General features: G+C 33.8%; 4 protein-coding genes across 6 annotated transcripts; 3 read left to right on the top strand and 1 right to left on the bottom strand.

The window, feature by feature from the left end:
* Positions 1–834: 834 nt before the first annotated feature.
* LOC114715985 (adenine DNA glycosylase) lies at positions 835–5560 on the top strand. The gene is made up of 7 exons (XM_028900899.1): positions 835–1301; positions 2170–2229; positions 2986–3105; positions 3173–3270; positions 3689–4230; positions 4639–4745; positions 5141–5560. Exons 1-7 carry the CDS (start codon positions 846–848, stop codon positions 5234–5236), a joined length of 1479 nt encoding a protein of 492 aa, XP_028756732.1. The 5' UTR covers positions 835–845; the 3' UTR covers positions 5237–5560.
* A 622-nt stretch (positions 5561–6182) lies between these two features.
* Positions 6183–8476, top strand: LOC114715986 (uncharacterized). 2 transcript variants are annotated; one of them, XM_028900901.1, is made up of 5 exons: positions 6183–6490; positions 7063–7137; positions 7415–7606; positions 7913–7985; positions 8076–8476. In XM_028900901.1, the coding sequence occupies exons 1-5, from the start codon at positions 6344–6346 to the stop codon at positions 8228–8230; spliced, it is 642 nt and encodes a 213-aa protein (XP_028756734.1). In that variant the 5' UTR covers positions 6183–6343; the 3' UTR covers positions 8231–8476. The 2 variants fall into 2 exon arrangements, with proteins under 2 accessions (XP_028756734.1, XP_028756733.1); XM_028900900.1 differs by having other exon boundaries at positions 6187–6490; positions 7063–7141; positions 7419–7606.
* A 1032-nt stretch (positions 8477–9508) lies between these two features.
* Positions 9509–13489, bottom strand: LOC114715987 (uncharacterized). 2 transcript variants are annotated; one of them, XM_028900903.1, is made up of 4 exons: positions 13485–13489; positions 11222–11341; positions 11022–11102; positions 9509–9932 (listed from the first exon to the last, which is right to left on the bottom strand). In XM_028900903.1, the coding sequence occupies exons 2-4, from the start codon at positions 11333–11335 to the stop codon at positions 9921–9923; spliced, it is 207 nt and encodes a 68-aa protein (XP_028756736.1). In that variant the 5' UTR covers positions 11336–11341; positions 13485–13489; the 3' UTR covers positions 9509–9920. The 2 variants fall into 2 exon arrangements, with proteins under 2 accessions (XP_028756736.1, XP_028756735.1); XM_028900902.1 differs by lacking the exon at positions 13485–13489 and having other exon boundaries at positions 11222–11480.
* A 4227-nt stretch (positions 13490–17716) lies between these two features.
* LOC114715983 (tyrosine decarboxylase 1) lies at positions 17717–19268 on the top strand. Its single transcript, XM_028900898.1, has one exon. It carries the CDS (start codon positions 17717–17719, stop codon positions 19244–19246), a length of 1530 nt encoding a protein of 509 aa, XP_028756731.1. The 3' UTR covers positions 19247–19268.
* The last annotated feature ends 1462 nt before the right edge of the window (positions 19269–20730 follow it).

The raw sequence follows: 20730 nt of genomic DNA, 5'->3' as shown, positions 1-20730 counted from the left end.
TCCATTATTGATTTTAACAACGTTCACCACTTGAACGCAAACTTCACGCCTACGTAATTGCTTGCCACCTTTCTTGATTTCCGCTACGTCATTCGAAATAGTCAATATAAAGTATAAAACCTCATCTCCAGCACACCCGTCCCCACCATTGCGCCATAAAGCAGACACAAAAAGGAACTACCCAAACCCCACCATCAGTTAATGCGACATGTTTACTCTCTCTCTTGCTACAAAACCTCTTGCCCACAACCAAAATCTATTAAATCAGCAATCCCAAAAAAATTATGATGCGGAGGAGTAAGATTATACCATTTCCAAAGACTACCGACTTAAACTCACCTCTTTTCAGCTCTGATGTGTTCTTCCAGCGTTTCTCTTTCCTTCTTCATGTGCTCAACCGGTGCTCTGCTCCATCTTTATTTTCATTTCAGTTTCACTTCATTTTACCTCACTGATAAGGGCATTTCGGTCTTTTCGCTGAAAATATGAATTCCAAATTGGTACCCAGTGCCCTATTTGTCATTTTGCTTATTCAGGTCCCTTATTTGTCCTTTTAGAATTCAAGTTGTATTTTATTGTCATTTTCCCAAATATTATCTCTGTTTTTAATTAAGACTTCTTTTTTTCCACCAAACCTTATTTATGATACACGCACGAAATCTTAAACTTAGTATAAAGTATAAAATATAGGAGCTCGGGTCTGGTCAAAAAAAAAATATAGGAGCTCGGGTTACGAGTTTATTCCCATATGGAGGGGCATTGCGCCATTGCTACACACACCTGGTTTAAATTTTGGGTTTGGGATAAGTTTGCCGCTTGAAATCGCCCTCCTTTTCGCTCCTTGAATGGTTGCAACCTTCGAAAGAATCAGTTTAACGTTGTTGGGGTCAGCAGTGGTTTCAAACATGTCGGACAGGAGTAAGCAGCAGAGGAAGAGGAACAGAGGGACGAAGAATGCTATTCGGATGATAAAAAAACCACCCTCACAGCCAGAAGTACAAGACATCGAGGATGCTGTCAAGTGCTTCAGCGAAGAGGAAATCCAGAAATTAAGGGTTGCTCTGTTGGAGTGGTACGATCATAATCGTAGAGACCTTCCATGGAGGAGGACGTCAAGTAACAATCATGGCTGTGAAAAACAAGAAGAAGAAGACGACGAGGAAGTAGATTCAAGAGCGTATTCAGTGTGGGTCTCCGAAGTAATGCTGCAGCAAACTAGGGTTCAGACTGTTATTGGCTATTACAATCGTTGGATGGAGAAATGGCCTACCATTCACGACCTTGCACAGGCCTCTCTTGAGGTTTTTGTGTGTAAATTTTTGGGCTTTGGTTCAGTTACTGCATTTTGCTTTACTTTTGATAGGTTTCACTGTTTGAAGCCTTCTGCTTGAACACCCCCCCCACAAAAAAAAAAAAAAAAACAAACCCTCGTGCGCGCGCATATGTTTTCTTTCTTGGGTTACATCATCTTGCCTTTCGGTTCTGAAGGCCTTAGCCATTTCTTCTCTGAATTTTTGTTTTAAATTTGCGTTTTCTGTATTGCCAACTGATCTAAATATGCTATGGTAATGAGAAGTTGTGAACTTGATGTAAACATTTCCATTATGCATTTGGCATAATACAAGGTTTTAGAGCTTAATTTCTGCTTCAATTCTAGTTTCGCTATTTAGGATTGTTGGAGCTGAAACGTAGGTTGAGAGGAGAGTTGTCTTCTCCGAGGAACTAGGACTTTAGAGCCGAAATTGTGCATGGAAGGATATTCTAGGTTTCTTGATGCTGAGAAAGGAATAATTTTGAAGACGGAACTGACAGAAAATACAGGGCATCAAGGGCATTATATTGTCATAACTTTTTTTCCCTGTTTTTTATTTCTTATTTCTACTTTTATTCTGCTGTAGATAGCATATTTTTACTTTGTTTATTCCTTCATTCTGTTAGTTTTCCTGCATTTGAATTGTTATTTTGTCATTGCTGGATTAAACATTCAGTTGGAATTTTTTTATTTGAAAAGGTCAGAAGCTATCCTGATACCAAAAAACATTTGTTTTATCCTGGGAATGGTTCAAATATTTAGAAAAGCTTCAATATTTTTTCCTTGAGTGAAGAAAAATTTACCTAAATCGGCAGCGGTTGTTTCCTCACCTCATAATTCATTCTGTCTTTATGCAGGAAGTGAATGAAATGTGGGCGGGTTTGGGCTACTATCGAAGAGCTCGTTTTCTTTTAGAGGTATTATTTCTCTTGAACATTGTTTTCCCTTACTTTCCATTATTTTCTATGAGGTGACTTCGGAAATGATTCATTGTTTGTGCTGCATGGGTTAAAGACTAATTACATTTGATGGGGTTTTTGGTACACTGCCATAATCATCCCCATATGTTTGTTGTCATCAAATATAGGATGTGTAAAATGACAGCAATTTATGTGATAAATCATGCTAGAAAACATGGGGAATTCATATCCTTGGACTTCTAGCTTAACAACTTTCATAAAGGGTAGTTTCACTTCACCCACATGTGGTTTGACCTGAAATTAGTTTGTTTGCTAATGCTTTAAGTGTCTTATTCAACTTGCATGTGTTTTGCTCATTTACATAGGGTGGTTAATCGGTAATTGAACAAACCATAATGGTATTGAATGCGACACTTAAAACTGCAAAGAGTTAAATTGTAATTTGTTTTTCTTGTAACAAACCAATTTACCCTTTCCAATTTCCGTGACAGCTTTCAGCTGTTTCATGCCGAATATGTTTTCTTAAATACTGGATACCAATTATTGTTGTATAAAGGTATACGTAATATAATATGAAGATTCTTAGCCATTAAAAAAGAAATTGTTGTGCTTCCTTCTTGTGACTTAATTCTGCAAAGTGCTAACAATTGTACTATAAACGGGTCTTCAATCATGGTTCTTCTTGAACTACTACTACTTTTTAAGAAGCAAAAGACATAAATTAATCATAATTTCTTTTGTTTCTGTTCTTAGGGAGCAAAGAAAATAGTTGCAGAGGGAGGAAGAATTCCTAACACAGTCTCTGCTCTACGAAAGATTCCTGGAATTGGAGACTACACTGCAGGAGCAATTGCCTCTATAGCATTCCAAGAGGTAAAGGTGATTCCTGTAATTTTGGTTCACTGGAAAGAAAACCATGGCTCATGGTTTAAGATAGCAGGCTGTACCTGTTGTTGATGGGAATGTGGTAAGGGTGATTGCCAGACTAAAGGCTGTTTCTGCAAACCCAAAAGATTCAATAACTATCAAGAGATTTTGGTGAGTTTTATGAACTACTTGGAATTATGTTGAATTAAATTTTCTATAAGTAATCCTAACTATGTTATTTGACTTTGGTGATGAGACTTGTTTTTCTATTGTAATTCATCATTTCTTGTAAATTCGGTTTTTCACATGATGCTTGACCGGATTGAGAGACTATAGGTAAGAGACAAAGTCACTTTTTAAAAAAAAAAAAAAAAAAAGAAACCAAATTAATAAACCTGTATTGTCCATATTTAACATGATATGCTTCTAAATGAGTTGTCTTTCTTCCTATTGACTGTGCCTATAATACAAGAATGGCTGTGACAATCTCAGTACTAGAGTATTTTCCTCTTGTTATGTTACAAGTTCCTAACCTGGGGTTGTTTATATTCATTTTTTTTTTTAATGTTGGGTTGGAATGGAGATTAAGGAAATTAGCAGCTCAACTAGTTGATCCCCTCCGGCCCGGGGACTTCAATCAGGCTCTTATGGAACTTGGGGCGACTGTATGCACCCCTTTGAACCCTAGCTGCTCCTCGTGTCCTGCATCAAAGTTTTGTCACGCACTATCAATCTCTACAGATGACAGTTCAGTACTTGTTACGGATTATCCTGTGAAAGGTGTAAAGGTTAAACAAAGATCCGATTTTTGTGCAGTATGTGTTGTTGAGTTACTTGGATCTGAGGGAATGTTGGACAACAACCAATCAAGCAGTGAATTTATTCTTGTAAAAAGGCCCAGTGAAGGACTGCTTGCTGGTCTCTGGGAGTTTCCATCAGTCCCACTGGATGGAGAAACTGATTCCTTGGATAGAAGAGAAGCAGCAAATCAGTTCTTGAAAAGTATGCTCAAAATTGACACCAAAAAGTCCTTCAACATAGTTTTGAGGGAAGATGTTGGAGAATTTGTTCATATCTTCAGTCATATTCGCCTCAAGTTATACGTTGAATTGCTAGTGTTACAATTGAAAGGTCTGAGTCATTGACTTCTCTAAAGTAGTTTATTCTGGACAAATTTAATTTATTTTCATAATTAATGAATTAAATTTCATGAGATAGTATCTAAATCCATTAAACTTTGAAACTTTTAGGGAAAATCAGCATCTAATAGTTTAACAGATTGCAGATGGTTCATTCCATGCGTCTGAAAGGACTATACTGTCTTATGTGTTATTTGGCAGCCGTCTTCATCTTTTGACTGGCCATTATTTCAGCAAATGTATGTTTAAATTCATCAAGTATCTTATGTTCCATAGTTTAGAAGAGTCTAAAATGGTTTTGCAAGCAGAGTTACATATGTGCATCTTAAACAAAAAAATGATGGCATCATGGCTACTCTATGCTACTCTTGTGTTCTAATTTTGATTCTTCTTTTGTAAGGGCGGAAAGGTGATTTCTTCAAAAGCCAGGGGAATGAAACTATAACTTGTAAATGGGTAGATAGCAATGCCCTTTCAAGTACGGGACTGACAACCAGTGTAAGAAAGGTAAGATGGTATGTAGTGTGTAGTTATGTTGGAAAAGACAAATAGACCTTAAACACAATGCACTTTTCAGTATGTTAATTATTGGGCTTAAACCTCATCTAAGTGATTGTCACCGACCAATATGGTTGCTGTTAAGAATAAAGAACGCTGATGTAGATTGATGGAAGGAGACCATGTAAATAAAACCTGGAAGTTATTGAAACAGATAAGGGAAGGAAGAAGCAACAAGACCTATTTAAAATTTGAATACTTTCCATTTGTTTCCTCTGCTGTGTTTTCTAAAAACTTGTCCATCCTCAATGATCGGCATTATTATTTGGTGTATTTCATGGATTATAACAGAATAAAATATTGTTTTCCCCCTCTTTAACACTTGTGAAGTATGTTTAATGCAGGTTTACAGCATGGTCCAGAAATTTAAACAGAAAAATTTTCCCTCTAAGCAAGTCCCACCAAAGAAGAGAAGTAGAACCGCTCAGAAACTAACATAGTACCCTGCAGGAGTGCAGGGAGTGCTGTGCTTATTGATTGCAGTTTTTCTAAAGAAAAGCTGCAATAATTTTTTCCACTTAATTGTGGAATGTGCTCTTCCCCACCATTTTACTGTGTTGACGACAAGAACCAGATTGGTTAGCGGTCTCTGGATTCTTCAGACCCTTCTGTAATTGCATGCATTATATTTTGTGAGAAGCAGAACAGATAGAGAGAAGTGATTTGTGTGGAGAGAAGATGAGTCATAACAATTTAATGTACGCATGATGTTCTTTTGAATTATAGCTATCATTTTATGTAGAATTCCTTTCATTTACCCAGAAGAAATGCTATGCAAGTACCTTCATTTTCAATCTTTAGTGCACCTGTAATTCTTTTTGTTTGAATCTTTGATGAATAATTAAACAAACTTTTTTCGCCGTATTTGATAATGAATGATTTTAAAAATGAGAAAAAAAAAGAAATAATATTGCAGCAACATAATGATTAGGGGAAAAAAAGTTCCATAGCTTTTTCCTGATTTTTTTGTTTATCTTCAAATTAAAAAAATGTAATTTTTTGACTCTTAATATGAATCTTACATGCCAATTAATTACATATGATACAATACAAAAATCTAATGATTATTTTGGCATATAGAGAAAACGATAAAACTGCAATATATATAAAAAAAAAAATTGGAAGCGATCAAGATTCTAACTCAACCTATAAATTCAGATATTTCTTAAGCCACGAAGCAATGCACTTTCTAGCAAGAGTAATTCTCAGAAGAAGACGAGGCGAAGAAGTTGGACCTGTCTTGGATTTGTAGTATCATGTGGTTGCAACTAATCACCCACAAGCAGACACCACTTCTCTCTCTGGCTTCTACCACCAGGAGATTCTTGTCCTCTAGTGTGTAAGCTCATCTTCAAATTTTCCTCTAATAAATGGAACCAAGGGCACAAAAACCAGTGGTACAAATTGTTTCAAACACTATGTGGATCAGAAGGTTCTTTCAATATGTTTTTGTGATTGAACATCAATAAACCAGACGGCAAAAACGATGGTTGGTGATTACGTAGAAGAATAACAGAAGGAAAGATACTATTAGTTCGAGAGAAAGAATGCAAATGGCAATTTCCCTAAGAGGAGCCGCCGCTGATTCTTCTACCTTTAGGTTATCCTGGTCGTCAACCACGAGTTCTTCTTCTTCTTCGCATTTTGCCCAGAATTTCATACGCAGTTCGTCGTCGTCATTGATACTCCCTCTGGTGAGAAGTTTCAACTATGATTTGACCTCTTTCAGCTTATTGAGTAGTTATTCTTTTCTGGGTTTTCTGGATAAAGTGAACTTGGAAGTTTAATTTGTCAAGACAATTCATGACCTCTCTGTGTTTGTTTAATGTCTTCTGTGAGTTAAGGCGTAGAGATTAATATAATTTGATGTCCCTTCGTGTTTTGTAGTTTCAGCTTTATAGGTCCTGTCTTTAATATATAAACTTAACCCTGCTGTTAAAACATGATTTGGTAGTTTGTTAGCCGAACAACTGTTCTCTCATTATGAAAAGTTGAATCTTTTGAAAATTTAAAGTATTTTAACTTTAGTTTTGCGTGGAAATTATTATTGATCAAACAAATATAAGCATCTCTATGTAAAAATAAGAATTGAATCGTGGCAACGCATCTTTTCAAGAGGTTGTCCTCTGGATAGCTGAAATCTTTTGATATGATTAAAGTATCATAATACAATTCTTTCATTTCAATCCTAATAATCATGTTTCTCTGGGATATTGTGAATTTATGAGAAAATTTACTTTCAATGTCTGCTTTGCTTGAGCTGTAGACTACAAGTAAGCTAGCAACTTCAAGCAGATACAAGATCACTTGCTCTGCCGTTCAAGAATCTTCCACTAGTACAGCAAGTGAGTTTCTGCATTTATAATATAATGCTCCACCAATAACTTTTTTCCACAAGCTAATTAATCTAATCAAAGTTATACATAAGGGAAATGTTCATACAAATAAAGGGATGGTTTTAACTTCACAGGGCCTTATTAAATAGTAGTATAAACAATTAGATACACAAAATTAAATACAAAGCGAGAGACAAGTTAGTACTAGTCATGAGTTTAGAATAATACCAATCCTCCAATTCTTCTTACATATATTGTTGATATTGATTTTACTTTCTGGCCACAGAAACTGCTGAAACAAAGGAGGAGGTAAATGCAGCTCCAAAAGCAGCACCTGCAAAGAAACCTCCTGCTAAAGCACCAGTCAAGCCTCTGCCTCAGATGATGGAGGAGGATGTGATACCTTCATTGAAAGCAATACTTGAAGCCCAGCAGGACATCTCTGACATTGAGCTGGCCTTTCAGGACAATAAGGTTGGTAATATGCTTTTTGTATCTTCCCATTAATTCTTTTCTATCCCTTAAAACTTGGGCTAAGTTGAGGAGTCACCAACACAGTGGAGCAGGTATATTAGAGTCAAGAGCTATTGCTCTATTATTTGTAGGAAAAAAATTTTGGAGGACGCTTATATTTAATGATCAAATGACATTTTCATGCAATAATATCCTCTTTTTCTAAATAAGAAACTTTCCTTTAAGGATTGGATTAACTTAACTTGTTACATTGGATTGATTTTTCCCCCTTCCTTGCTGACTTATTCGATTGATCTTAATTAACAGCTGGAAGGATCCTTTTTGAAACAAGGAAATCCCTATTCATTTTGGGCTTTCTTTCCCAATGGAGTGCTTACTGGTATGTGTATTTTCCACTGCTATTGGTTTATCAAAGTAATTAATCCTTGTCAAACGTTATCAGAACCATTTGATTTGTGTCCTTGAACAGGTCCAAAAGGGTTCTCTCTATCATCTTATAATTCACAAGCAAGCACTGTTGAGCCATTCCTCATTGATGAAAAGAAAATTACAGCAAAACACGTCATCTTCTGGGTTGAGAAACGTTTGGCTGCACAAGGGATTATTCCTGTGTGGAGAGATTAATCTCTCATGAGTCTTCTTTCTGAAGTTCAAGTGATGATTCATGTAGCATATAATTCAACTTTCTCGAGTCTCTTGGTTCGAATGACTATGATATAGTCCTATTTTGACCCTTGTGGAGTTGTAAATGTCTTCATGATAGAGGATTCTATTGATCAATGAAAACGTCTTTGAAAATCTAGCCCTTCAAAATGGGATAGGAGTCATGAGGTTGTTTCTTTTTTTAGGTTAACTATTTTTTCTCTTTACTTACGTAACAAGAAAAAATTTATTTTATCTTCCGTGCATATTTATACGTTCATTCTTTTAGATACACAAGAAAATGTAGCTTCCAATCTCTCGTATGAACACGAACCTATTTGTTACAGGTGGTGAAGAAGTGACATGCTCCGCTAAAGTTCAAACTACTTTGTTAAAACATCTAACTTTTATATTATATTAAAACATCTGATGTCATGACATCTTGCTTTGTGTCATGTCTTCCTTTAATAAAATTATTTGAAAATGAAAGAAAAAAGCCAAATGATCATTCAATGAAAACTGATTTTGCAAGAGTTTACCCCTTCAAACTGATATCCAACCACACTCTTACAAGGCAGACAACGCAAAATTAACTGCTCATATAAAATAACTTGGATTCTGAACGTTGTTGGAATAAGTGAATTCACTGCTGTTCTATCTTTAATTCTTTGTAGCACTTATTCACATGTCTTCCACATACCCTGTAAAGAGAAGTAAGAATTGTGTGCGCCGGATAAGGCTGTGGCACATTTGCTCAAACCATCAAGAAATCGCCAGATTGCTGTTTTTGTAAAATGCCTAGCCAGACTGTGCCACATTCAATGAGAAACCGTTTAACGTTGAACAATTAGCTGCTTCTCATCCCATGCCTCTGTTTTAGGTTTAATATTTATCAGTTGAATTATTTGTAATCCCACCTCCAGTCCTTAATATCAAAACTAGATAACTAATTTAAAGATATTAGCAAAATTAGTTAACTAATTATTTGTCACAAACATGTATTGATTTTCTTAGACTATCCTTTTCAATCACGTATCCTTTGGTAAGAACCCTTCACAGTCAATCAATAAAAATATTTTGGGAGAAGATAAAAGATAACCTAAATTGAAATTTTATATTTGGGACTAAATCTAACTCTCAGCTAGTTCTTATATTTAGAAGATAGTACAAAATACCCAACAAGTAAATTAAGCGGCAAGCAATATAACAAGCCCATCGCTTGACAGCCTTGATATCCTGAATATTTGAAGCACCGAGTGATTAAGGAAGCCAGACCTTTTTTATTAAGGAAACCAGACTTGAAAAAGTTCGGTTTACTGATAACACTTGCTCTTCTCGTCAGTCCAGTTCCTTTTTCATCTTTTTGTTGGCTTTTTGGGCTGCATATTACTATCTCCGGTCTTAAGTTTATGAGGTCTTATAATTAAAACTGAAGGTAGTAATATTTAGAAATTCATTGCCAAATCAAAACTTATATCGAGTCCCTACAACGTACTACTGCTTTCAATTGCTTTTAAGGGCAAAGCCTGTGAACAAGAAACAATTACTGTAGTTAAACTGTTGGGAATCATGTGTGGCAGTACAAATTTATTGTCATTTCCAACAAAATCAGTTTCCAGTAGACCAGATCAACGAAAACTGATAAATCATTTCCCTGATTCCCAAATGATGTCTAGCCTTCAACCTGCCAAATAAATAATAAATTATCATTACAACACTTCTAAGCAAATCAGAGCTATCAAGACCAAACTAAAAAGATGCTAGAGTTATCTTTGATTAGAGTTTATAGGTCAACGACGAGTTGACATCACTTAAAAGTTAATTATATTTGAACAGCACGTTTTGAGCTTCAGCTAATATTAGCTTGCTGGGGCCAAGGGATATGCTAGCACATGTCTCTCCTTTAGATGCGTCTAGTCATTAGAAATACCAAATAACTCGCAGACAATTTGGAAGAAAAATATATAGCTTAAGAGTTCAGGAAAGTTGCATCTTCGTTGAAAGATCTAAACCATTCTAGCTACACGTACATATCTTACTACACGCCATGAGAATCTAGACCGTATTCTTAGTCTGCACCCATTCTAGTTGCATCTAACTCCAGAATTCTTAATTATTCAAGGTATGACCGTATGAGGAGCTAAATACTTCCTAAATGTTTTATAATAAATTTCTCAAAGAATATGCATTTACTGTGACTTTCATTGGACAAATTAAGGATATAATTCATTGGACCATGCCTAGAGCACTAAGGAACTGAAAGGTTGCACACCAATAAATAAGGCAACGGCATCTACTTTAGAGTCAATTGATAATGCTAAGGAATATGACAATCGCTCAATGGTTATTCAACATTGATAGGAATGATTCATGATATTCAAATTAATAGGCAGTTTAAATTAGCAATGACACATTTTACAATCATACTAGTTTCCATTCCTTACACTAAATCTATTCGAATCATCAAAGGGATAAATGATCATGCGTGGCATGTTATAGAACCTCGGGGGCAATAATTAATTAACCCAGGCCTTCAAAGTTCAAGCTAGCAAAGTCCAGAGTCTTCTTCACCCCAACAACCCCCCCACACCCCCCCCCCCCCCCAAAAAAAGAAGAAAATCTTTAGTATTCAAATTTTTCAGAGCCTTTAGAGCATTCATAACATTAGCCTCCAAGAGAAATAGGGAAACGCTTATAAAATATACATCTTTCTAAAAGGCTGATTTTCCAAATTAGACGCACTTCAAAGCAAAATGCGGACGAAAGCAAATACCTGTTCCGACGTCGAATTTTGATGAGGTAAAGATTCAAGGTTGGACACTCTAGCTTCCAGAGCATCAAACTTCTGCTTCATCTATAAAAAATTCATAGACCATGGCGATCCAGAATTAACAAAAGTATGACAATTTGGAGATGACATGGTCGAAATGAATTCTAAATTGACTAGGCCGAAATGCAATTCGATTGACATACATCAGCAGCAAGAGCGTGGCGATCAACCCAAAGATCCTTCCAAACAAAGTGGGAAATCGTGGCAGCTGAGAACGTAAACCCTAGACTGAACCAAAGCAATCGAGTCCGCAGCATTGTTGCCTGTGCTTGTCCTCGATCTTCAAAAATCAAGCACGAATACGAAGGGAGAGTCTCGCCGGCTTGAATTGGGCCGAGTTATGGATAAAGACCGTCAAGATTAAGGCCCGTTTGCTTCACAGGGAAGAAGAAGGATGAGGTTGAGAAAACCATCCGTGCCTCAAAATTCGGCCTGCTCTGCTGGAAATTATGGGACAATCGGAACAAACGAATCTTTTAGGATTGCTCCGCCCACTCAGACTCTTTAGTTCATTCAGTTAATGTACTTATTGAACACACTCTTAGAACTAGGAATATTTAGGACTTACTAGAGAACAGGTGATGTTTTTTGACAGTTCCCTGTTCTTTTTGTAAAGTTTTTTGGTTGATTAATATATACTCACCTTTCAAAAAAAAAAAAGTGTCTCAAAATAATTTCTGCAATTTATTTGATAATGTTGGTGCCCAAAGATAGGAGCTAAATATTATTTTTAGTTTTAATTATAAGATCTCATTTTTACCGGAGGTAGTGGTAAATTCATTACCTGAAGTAAAAAAAAAAAAAAAGGATTGGACCACATCTTAGTTAAAAGTTTAAAGCCCATCGCCGTGCTACTCATAATCAGAAAAAGGAAGTTCAGCTCATCCCATTGGTGACCCAAAACCAGTTTTGGTGCTCAGTGATAAATATCATTATACTCATTAAATATCAACCTTTTAAATTTAATATAAACAGCTGAAATCTAATTTTTTATATTTTTGTTTTTTTAAAAAAAATATTTTGCTCGAATAGATAAATAATCTAAAATAAATATAATTTTTTAACTGTAAGTTTTTTTAAAAAATAATTTTTACCTAAAAATTATTAGATAGAAATTCTAAATCTAGACTATTAAAGCCGTAGATTTCATCCTAATAATGAGTAAGCTACTCTTACTGTGATGAGCACTAAAACTATTTTCGAAGTAATCCAATATCTTAGAGATGTAATCAAGCCTGGAGGGTAAGTTTTGATGTGAGTGGGACCACGTGAATGAAAATTTATCTTCCCCTCGGTCTACCATTATCTGCACCATAAAAACAGAGTGAGAGAGAGCTGAGAGGCGAGAAGGAAGCAAAGGAGGTGGTCGGAGAAGAACTTCAAAACCACATGCAAACCAGAGTTATTACTTCTATCTGAAAGTGGCGAGCTATATAGAGAGAAAAATGATGGAGCAAATGATGAAGTGGACGCATATAATTGGTGTGTGTTGTTGCACGTGGTTAAGTATATCATTATAGGCAGAGATGTGAATGGTTGGAGAATTTTTCCAACTTAGAAATTTGTTTTTTTTTTAAAATTAAAAATTGAGTTGCAGCAAATCAAAGTTTAAGAATTATGTTATAATCAAATTAAAATTATAAAAATTAAGTTGCACCAAGGTAAAACGTAAGACTAAGTTCCAATATTAAAAAATTAAGGCCTTGTTTGATTCTGTTTTTAGTTTTTATAGTTATAATAATTTTATAAAGTGTTTTTCAAGACATGTTTTGAGGAAAAAAATGTTTGAATAATGATTAATCATATTTGAAAAGATTAAAATTGGACAACAAATTGCGGTGAGTTTGACTTCGAGAGGCGAATTCTAAAGACAATAATGCTTTGAGCTGCCCGATTTCATAGAGAAAAAACAATTTAAAAAATAAGAAAAATATACAAGTTATTTTGATTTTGAAAAAAAAAACATATTCCTATTTTAATATTTTCCAAACACCCCAAAATCTAAGGGCTTGTTTGGTTAAAGAGGAGAGTAGGGGAGAGAATGGAAAATGAGGGGATTTTTATCAAAATGCTACACACAGTAGAATAAATTACCATGATGCTGTACTATGAAAAGTATCTGCCCAAATGTTGTACTTAAAACTCGTTCAAATTTTTAAAGAAGTTTTTAAGGAGGAAAACGAGTTTCATGTCTGGTAATTTTTTTTTTTTTTAACAAAAACGAGTTTAGCCTGTCAGAGCACTTACACATACTGCTACTGTCCGCCTCTTCTTTTCATCTTTCATTTCAGCAAAATTTACAAACAAATACCCATTCCATCACACGTTCTTCCTTTTTCTTTAGCCTTAAGAGAGAATTGTAATTAATGACCCCATTCCTTCCCAACCACCTCTTATTATATTAACAACACTGCTGAAGATTAATTACAATAAAATGACATCATAATTACTTAACCCTTTAGTATGATTAATAATGAAAGTAACAAACGATTTACAAACAGCATTTTTATACAATCCAAAATAAAATATTCCATTCAGTTTTATTGAAAAATATTTTGAAATTAAAATAACTTATCTTATAGTGCATACTAATTACCAGAGCCACCAAAACAAGCTAGCTCAGTTGATAATAGTTAAGAATTCAAAGTGTATATATATATTTTTAAAATTTAATTATTAGGATATAAAGCAAAATTCATTCATTTTTTAATATCTTGTGAAATATAAAATCTAATTAATAGTATTGTTTCATTTTGTTGGAAATACAGAATGAAGAGGTGGTTAGGAAGGAACAGGGTCATTAAATGCAATTCTCCCCGAAGGCCCAAGAAAAAGGAAGAAGGTGTTGATGGAATGGGTATCTGTTTGTAAATTTTGCTGAAATGGAAGAGGAAAAGAAGAGGCGGACGGTGGCAGTATGTGTATGTGCTCTGACAGGCTAAACTCGTTCATGTTTTGAACGAGTTTTCGATTTTGTTTTAAAAAAATTGTCAGACGTGAAACTTGTTTTCCTCCTGAACAATTTCTTTGAAAATTTGAACGAGTTTTAAGTTTAGCATTTAGAAAAGTACTTTTCACGATATAACATCTTGGTAATTTATTTTACTGTATAGCATTTTGATAAAAAATACAAAAAATGAGCCCGTTTAACATTTGATTAAAGATTTTAGAGGGAATGGGAGTCGATTTTAGCTCCATTCTAAATTGGGAGTTGTTTTGGAGGGGATCTAAAGTTCTTGATTATTTTAACTCGTATTTTTTATGATACTCCATTAATGTCCTAAGACATATTGTTATGAAATTTATTTCAAATAAAAATATATTATTATAAGTAGAAAAATAAAAAAATTAATTTAAAATAAAAAATATTATTGCAACAAAAATTATATCATTATACAGTTAATTAATTTTTAAAAATATATTATTTAAAATATATTTTAAAGCTGGTAAGACAAAGCATAGCAGAAAGAGAACAAAAGTTTTAATTTTTTTGAAGCATACAAGATTTATTAATTTGAATATTGAAAACATATTATTATATCAATTGGAATTTAAAAACACTGCGCCAATTTTTAGATACACTAATTAATATGATAAGTCGAAATTTTCATTAAATTATATAATTTAAACTAAGATATAAATTAATTTATATAATATATAAATAAAAATATAACTAACATATGAAGATAAAATGATAAAATGATAAAATGATTATTGAATCAAACAACATATCACTAAATATTTCTCGTTTCGAAAAGATGCTGGTAGTTGGGCACCGGATGCCCTCAAGTTTGGAGAACGTGTGACGCTGGGTCGGGGTTTGGTAAGCCAACTCCTATTGAAACCTCCTCTACTCTCCCCATCCTCCTCTCAAACCAAACAGCCCCTTAATCACGTGTTGGAAGCCCCCGTGCATGTTGGCTATACAGCTTTTGCATTACTAACTGCGGTCTTAGTTATAAAAAATAGTTGATTAATTTAAGAAGATTAAAAAAATAAGTTAAGTTAGTTATTTGTGATAAATAGACATTGTCTTTCCTAAAATATCCTTACTAATCAAGTATATTGGTTAGAACTATTATTATTAAAAGGATTACCTTAAAAAAAAGCACAAATATGAGAAATAAAATAGATTAGGGTCTTATATTAAATTATTGAGGTTAATATTGATATTTATTATACAAATTTATAAAATAAGTCATGCTTTTTTTCATAATTTTAAATAATATAACTTGCTATAAATTATTGTATAGATCCATATAAAATTCACAGCAAGTCCCAGAATATAAATTTTGACAATTCCTCGTGCTCCATGCGATCAATATTTGAGAAAACATATTTTATTTAATAACAAAATCCTTAACAAGTCATTATTGTTGCATCGCTTGAACCATGCGACTCAACCATTAAATATGCGTATACACTGGTCAAGTGTCTTTATATATTGATGATTGATGATGATATTAATGACGACGTCAACAACAATATAATAAACAATGAATACTTTCGAATGAAAAAAAAAAGAATATTTTCGGAACCTATTAAATTATAGAACTATTAATAGTCACATATAATTTGAAACTTGAGTCATGGTTTTGTGGGTTAATTATGGCGCTAAACATATTTTTTCCCCTTAAATATGAGATTGAGAGTTCAAATCATTTACAGAGAATATTATAGTTGCATGAGTTACGGTTAAAAAAAAAAATCTTATCAAATGAGACATCATTTTCATTCTATTTATTTGGGATTGAGACGCCAAACTGAACAAATTCCAACCACCTCTATACTTACACCGCCTTTCTTTTTTTGGGTGAACTACACTGCCTTTTTAATAATAATGTGGGGTAGAGTATCCTATTGCCTCTCCCTAATGTAAGGGTTACTAAAATAAGTTGTATAAAATTAAGAAGAGTTGGAAAGTTATTTGCGAGAAAAAAAAAGGGTGTGTTGGTTTTTTAAGAATACTTCTTTCACTACTAAAAGCAAGTCCATTTTTTGTCTAGAAACTAGCGACCTTTTTTTAGTCTATTCAAAGATAAACGTTGACAAGGAAAACATAAGTAATATTTACATACTCGTATATTTAGAATAGAGGAATATGATTCACCCATAATCGTCTATTCTGAAACAGACAAATATGTATGGAACAAAACATATGATTATGAGTGGCTCATGCAAATCTAATACAAGAAATAGATGAGTATACGCTCTCATACTCATCTGTTAAAATAAGTCAGACAAGTATTAAGGCTTTTTTGCTCTGATTTTCAAAACAGACAAAAATAAAATTTTTTTTGTGTTACTTTCTCCGTCTCATTTTATAAGTAACAACTACCAGTTTCTTCTTGTTCTTAAATATAAGTAGCATTTACAATTTCTCTTAAATGTTTGTAGCGAATTTCCTAGTTTGTCCTCATTAATTACTTATTTTAATACTTAATATATTTATTACTCCTCTGGTCCTTAATATAAGACCCATTTAACTAATTTGATTAGATTAAAGAAGTTAGGTAAGTTAGTTAATTATAAGAAATATGACACGTTTTTCCTAAAATACCATAATCGTATTTCTTAATACCTCATCTTTCTCTTCCACTTGATTATGGTTGAAAGGGTATCCATAGGGGTAATTTAGAGATAATTGATAAATATGATAAATGAGTCTTATATTTAGGACCAAAACCAACTCACCAATTGGATCATATATTAAGGATCGGAGGAGTATTTTATTTCTCAAACCATCATCTCTCCATCACACATTCAATTCCTTCTCTTCTATAATTCTCTTTATTATAATAATTTTCTTATTCTCTCTCTTACACTCTCTCTCTCCTATAAATAAGGGCATTTTAGAGAAAGACCTTTTAACTTCTACACATTTATTGTCTTTAACTAATTTTAACTAATATTTTGATTTACATGATGAGCTCCAATATTACTTATAAAAAGGGACGGAGGGAGTAATGTTTGAATTATTTACATGGAGCCGCTCATTGATTGCATAGATTAACATACGCAGTTAATTAATAAGTGGAGTTTGGAAAAATTAATAAGTGAGCGAGACAAAAAAAATTTTCAAGCTAAATTTTATGAATTTATATATATATTTGAATTCTATCATTTTAATTAAAATACTACATAAATTTGAATGGTTTAATATACTACCTCTAGTTCTTAATATAAGAGTTTGTTTGATTTTAAATTTGATCCTAATATAAGACCCCAATTTATTTTGTTTTTATATTTATCTATTTTTTTCAAAGTAATCCTTGTAATAATTGCACATATTAAAGGTTCGATTAAATGATAGTTCTAGTTAATACATATAATTGATAAGGATGTTCTAGTAAATATGACACTTATTTATTATCAATAACTAACTTAATTAATATTCTTAATATCTCCAAATTAGTTAACTAGGTCTTATATTAAAGACGGGAGATAATGTAGAACATTTGACAGCATTGGTAGCCAACAACAAAATGATTTAAGCACAAGGAAAAGGTAGCAGCGTGTTCTCACTTCAAACCACATACATAGACGCACGAATGCATATATATATGTTATGGGGGAAGCACATCTTCTATCATACTTTAATTGCAGCCCACAAATTCAGGCTCCACAGTAATATCAACATGAATCCCCTCGATCTAGACGAATTCAAGAGGCAAGGTTACATGATGATTGACTCACTCGTTGATTATTATCGTAATGTGGCTAACTTCCCAGTTCTGAGCCAAGTCCAACCTGGTTACCTCCGAAAAATGTTGCCGTCTTCTGCTCCGAGTAAACCTGAACCCTTTGAAACCATACTCCAGGATGTTCAGGACCACATCGTCCCAGGAATCACACATTGGCAGAGTCCTAATTACTTTGCATACTTCCCCAGCAGTAGCAGCACCGCAGGTTTCATGGGCGAGATGTTAAGCACAGGGTTTGGTGTTGTCGGGTTCAATTGGATTTCATCACCTGCTGCGACTGAACTCGAAAGCATCGTCATGGATTGGCTTGGACAAGCTCTAAAACTCCCAGAGAGTTTTCTTTTTTCAAGTAACGTTGGAGGCGGCGTTTTGTTAGGGACAACCTGTGAGGCCATTTTGTGTACCCTTGTGGCTGCAAGAGATGAAAAGCTTCGCCATGTGGGGAAGGAGAACCTAAAGAAGCTTGTCGTTTATGGGTCTGATCAAACTCATAGCGCTTTTCAAAAAGCCGCTAATGTCGCAGGAATCCACCCAGAAAATCTCAGGGTCATCAAAACCAACAAGTCAGGTTCATTTGCTTTGTCACCACATTCACTCCGTTCTGCAATAGTCAAGGACGTGGAAAATGGGTTGGTTCCTTGTTTTATTTGTGCCACTGTGGGGACTACGACAACTACTGCTGTTGATCCTATTGGCCCATTAGGTGACGTGGCAAAGGAGTATGGCATTTGGGTCCATGTGGACGCTGCTTATGCAGGTGGGGCCCTTATTTGCCCAGAGTTCAGGCATTTCATTGATGGAATTGAAGGGGTCAACTCGTTTAGCTTCAATGCACATAAATGGTTTTTCACTAATTTGACTTGTTGTTGCCTTTGGGTGAAAGATTCTTCTTCTTTGACAAATTCCCTCTCAACAAATCCTCATTACCTGAGAAACAAAGCTTCAGAATCAAACCAAGTGATCGACTACAAAGACTGGCAGATAGCATTAAGCAGGAAATTTCAGTCCCTGAAACTATGGTTTGTGCTTCGCAGCTATGGCCTGGACAACCTCAGAAACTTCCTCCGACAGCATGTGAAAATGGCCAAAACTTTTGAAAACCTTGTGAAGCAGGATAAGAGGTTTGAGATATTTGTGCCGAGGTATTTTTCTCTGGTTTGCTTTAGGGTTTCACCGTCAGTGATCATCACCAAGAAACCTTTTCGTAATGGTACTAGTGATCATGAGCTCAATGGAAAAATCATAAACGATGATGATGAACATCTTGTGAATGAAATCAACAGCAAATTGCTGGATTTAATCAACGGTTCAGGCAAAGTGTTTATGACTCATGGTAAGGTTGAAGGGGCTTTTGTGATTAGGTGTGCGATTGGCGCCACATTAACTGAGGAACAACATGTGATTATGGCGTGGGAGACAGTTCAGGAACAAGCTACCTTAATCCTGTCAAAGCTTTTTAATTAAAGCATAAAATCATATTCCCTGGAGAGCATTTTGAACGATGTCAACAATAATATTGATTTATGTAACTCTGTTATTCCATCTATATCCATGTTGTGTTTTGGGGTTTTGATTATGCTTAATAAATTATGAAGTTAGTTACGGCAACCTTCACATCTAACCATTAATTACTGCAACCTTCACATCTAACCAAAGAACTTCAGTTCCTCTCCAATAAAATCGTGAAGAAGACATGCGTCGAGAACTAAAGACATGAAACATGGATAGAAGTCATATTAATAAAAATTAGTTGGCAAATCACATTAGAACACATGTCCATTTTCGCCTTCTTTAGGGTAAAAAGGACCCGAATTAGAGCATGAATATTTTTTGTACATGAGAATTTATCAACTAGTCTTTCTCAATTATAAAATTTTTAATGAGATAAACTTTTTCTCAATTTTCTTATATTACCCTAAGCGTTAAATGGAAACTATTTGAGACCACAAAGACACGAAACCAGTTTTAGTACTCATTACTTTAATAAGCAATCTAAACTCATCAGATCTAGAATGTCTATATCTTATTTGGATGGTCAAGATTTGATTTCTTTTTTATTTTTATTTATTCAAAATAATTATTTCAATATGTATTGAATTTAAAATAGAAATAATCCTCTAGCTATCATTCTTTCAAAAAATAGTACTCTTCCGGTTCTTAATATAAGATCTATTTAACTAACTTGATTAGATTAAGGAAGTTAGGTCAGTTAGTTAATTATAAGAAATATGACATATTTTTCTTAAAACACCATAATTATATTTCTTAATATCCTCTCTTCCCCTCTTATTTGATTATGATTGAGGGAATATCCATAGAGATAATTTAAGAAAAATTAATAAATATGAGAAATAGATCTTATATTTAGGATCAAAATTAACTTAACAATTAGGTCATATATTAAGCACTGAAGGAGTATTTTCTATTTAAAAATAATTAGTTAAAAATTTTAAATTTAAACCATTCAAATTAAATATAGACAGTCTAAATCTGATGAGTTTATAATACTCATCAAGATGATAAACACTGAAACTGGTTCCACAAAAACACGGCTATACTACTAACAACCACATAGTTGTAAACTGGAACTAGTTTCTGTGCTCATCATAATGATGAGTACTATAATACTCATCAAGTCTTAACCATTCAAATGTAATATGGATGGTCCATATTTAATATTTAATATTTTGTTTTTAAAAAATATTTTTTTAATAAGTACATAATTTAAAATAAATATAATCTTTTAACTGTAAGTTTTTTGTAAAAAATAATTTTTATTTAAAAATTTTAAATTTAAACTATTAAAATTGTATTTGAATGTTTTGAATTTCACTCCAAATGACTATCAAGATGAGCACAGGAATGTTCCTTGGAAACATGGGTCGTTATGGGGTGGCCATACATATAAATGATGTGTCAATACGTGGCTGGCTGTGGGAGGTCTATGA

Source organism: Neltuma alba, unplaced genomic scaffold, assembly GCF_004799145.2.
Source record: "Neltuma alba isolate B1F8T4 unplaced genomic scaffold, ASM479914v2 tig00011639_pilon, whole genome shotgun sequence".
Lineage (NCBI taxonomy): Eukaryota > Viridiplantae > Streptophyta > Magnoliopsida > Fabales > Fabaceae > Neltuma > Neltuma alba.
The sequence above is the reverse complement of the archived record's forward strand: the minus strand, read 5'-3'. Positions and strand labels throughout refer to the sequence as shown.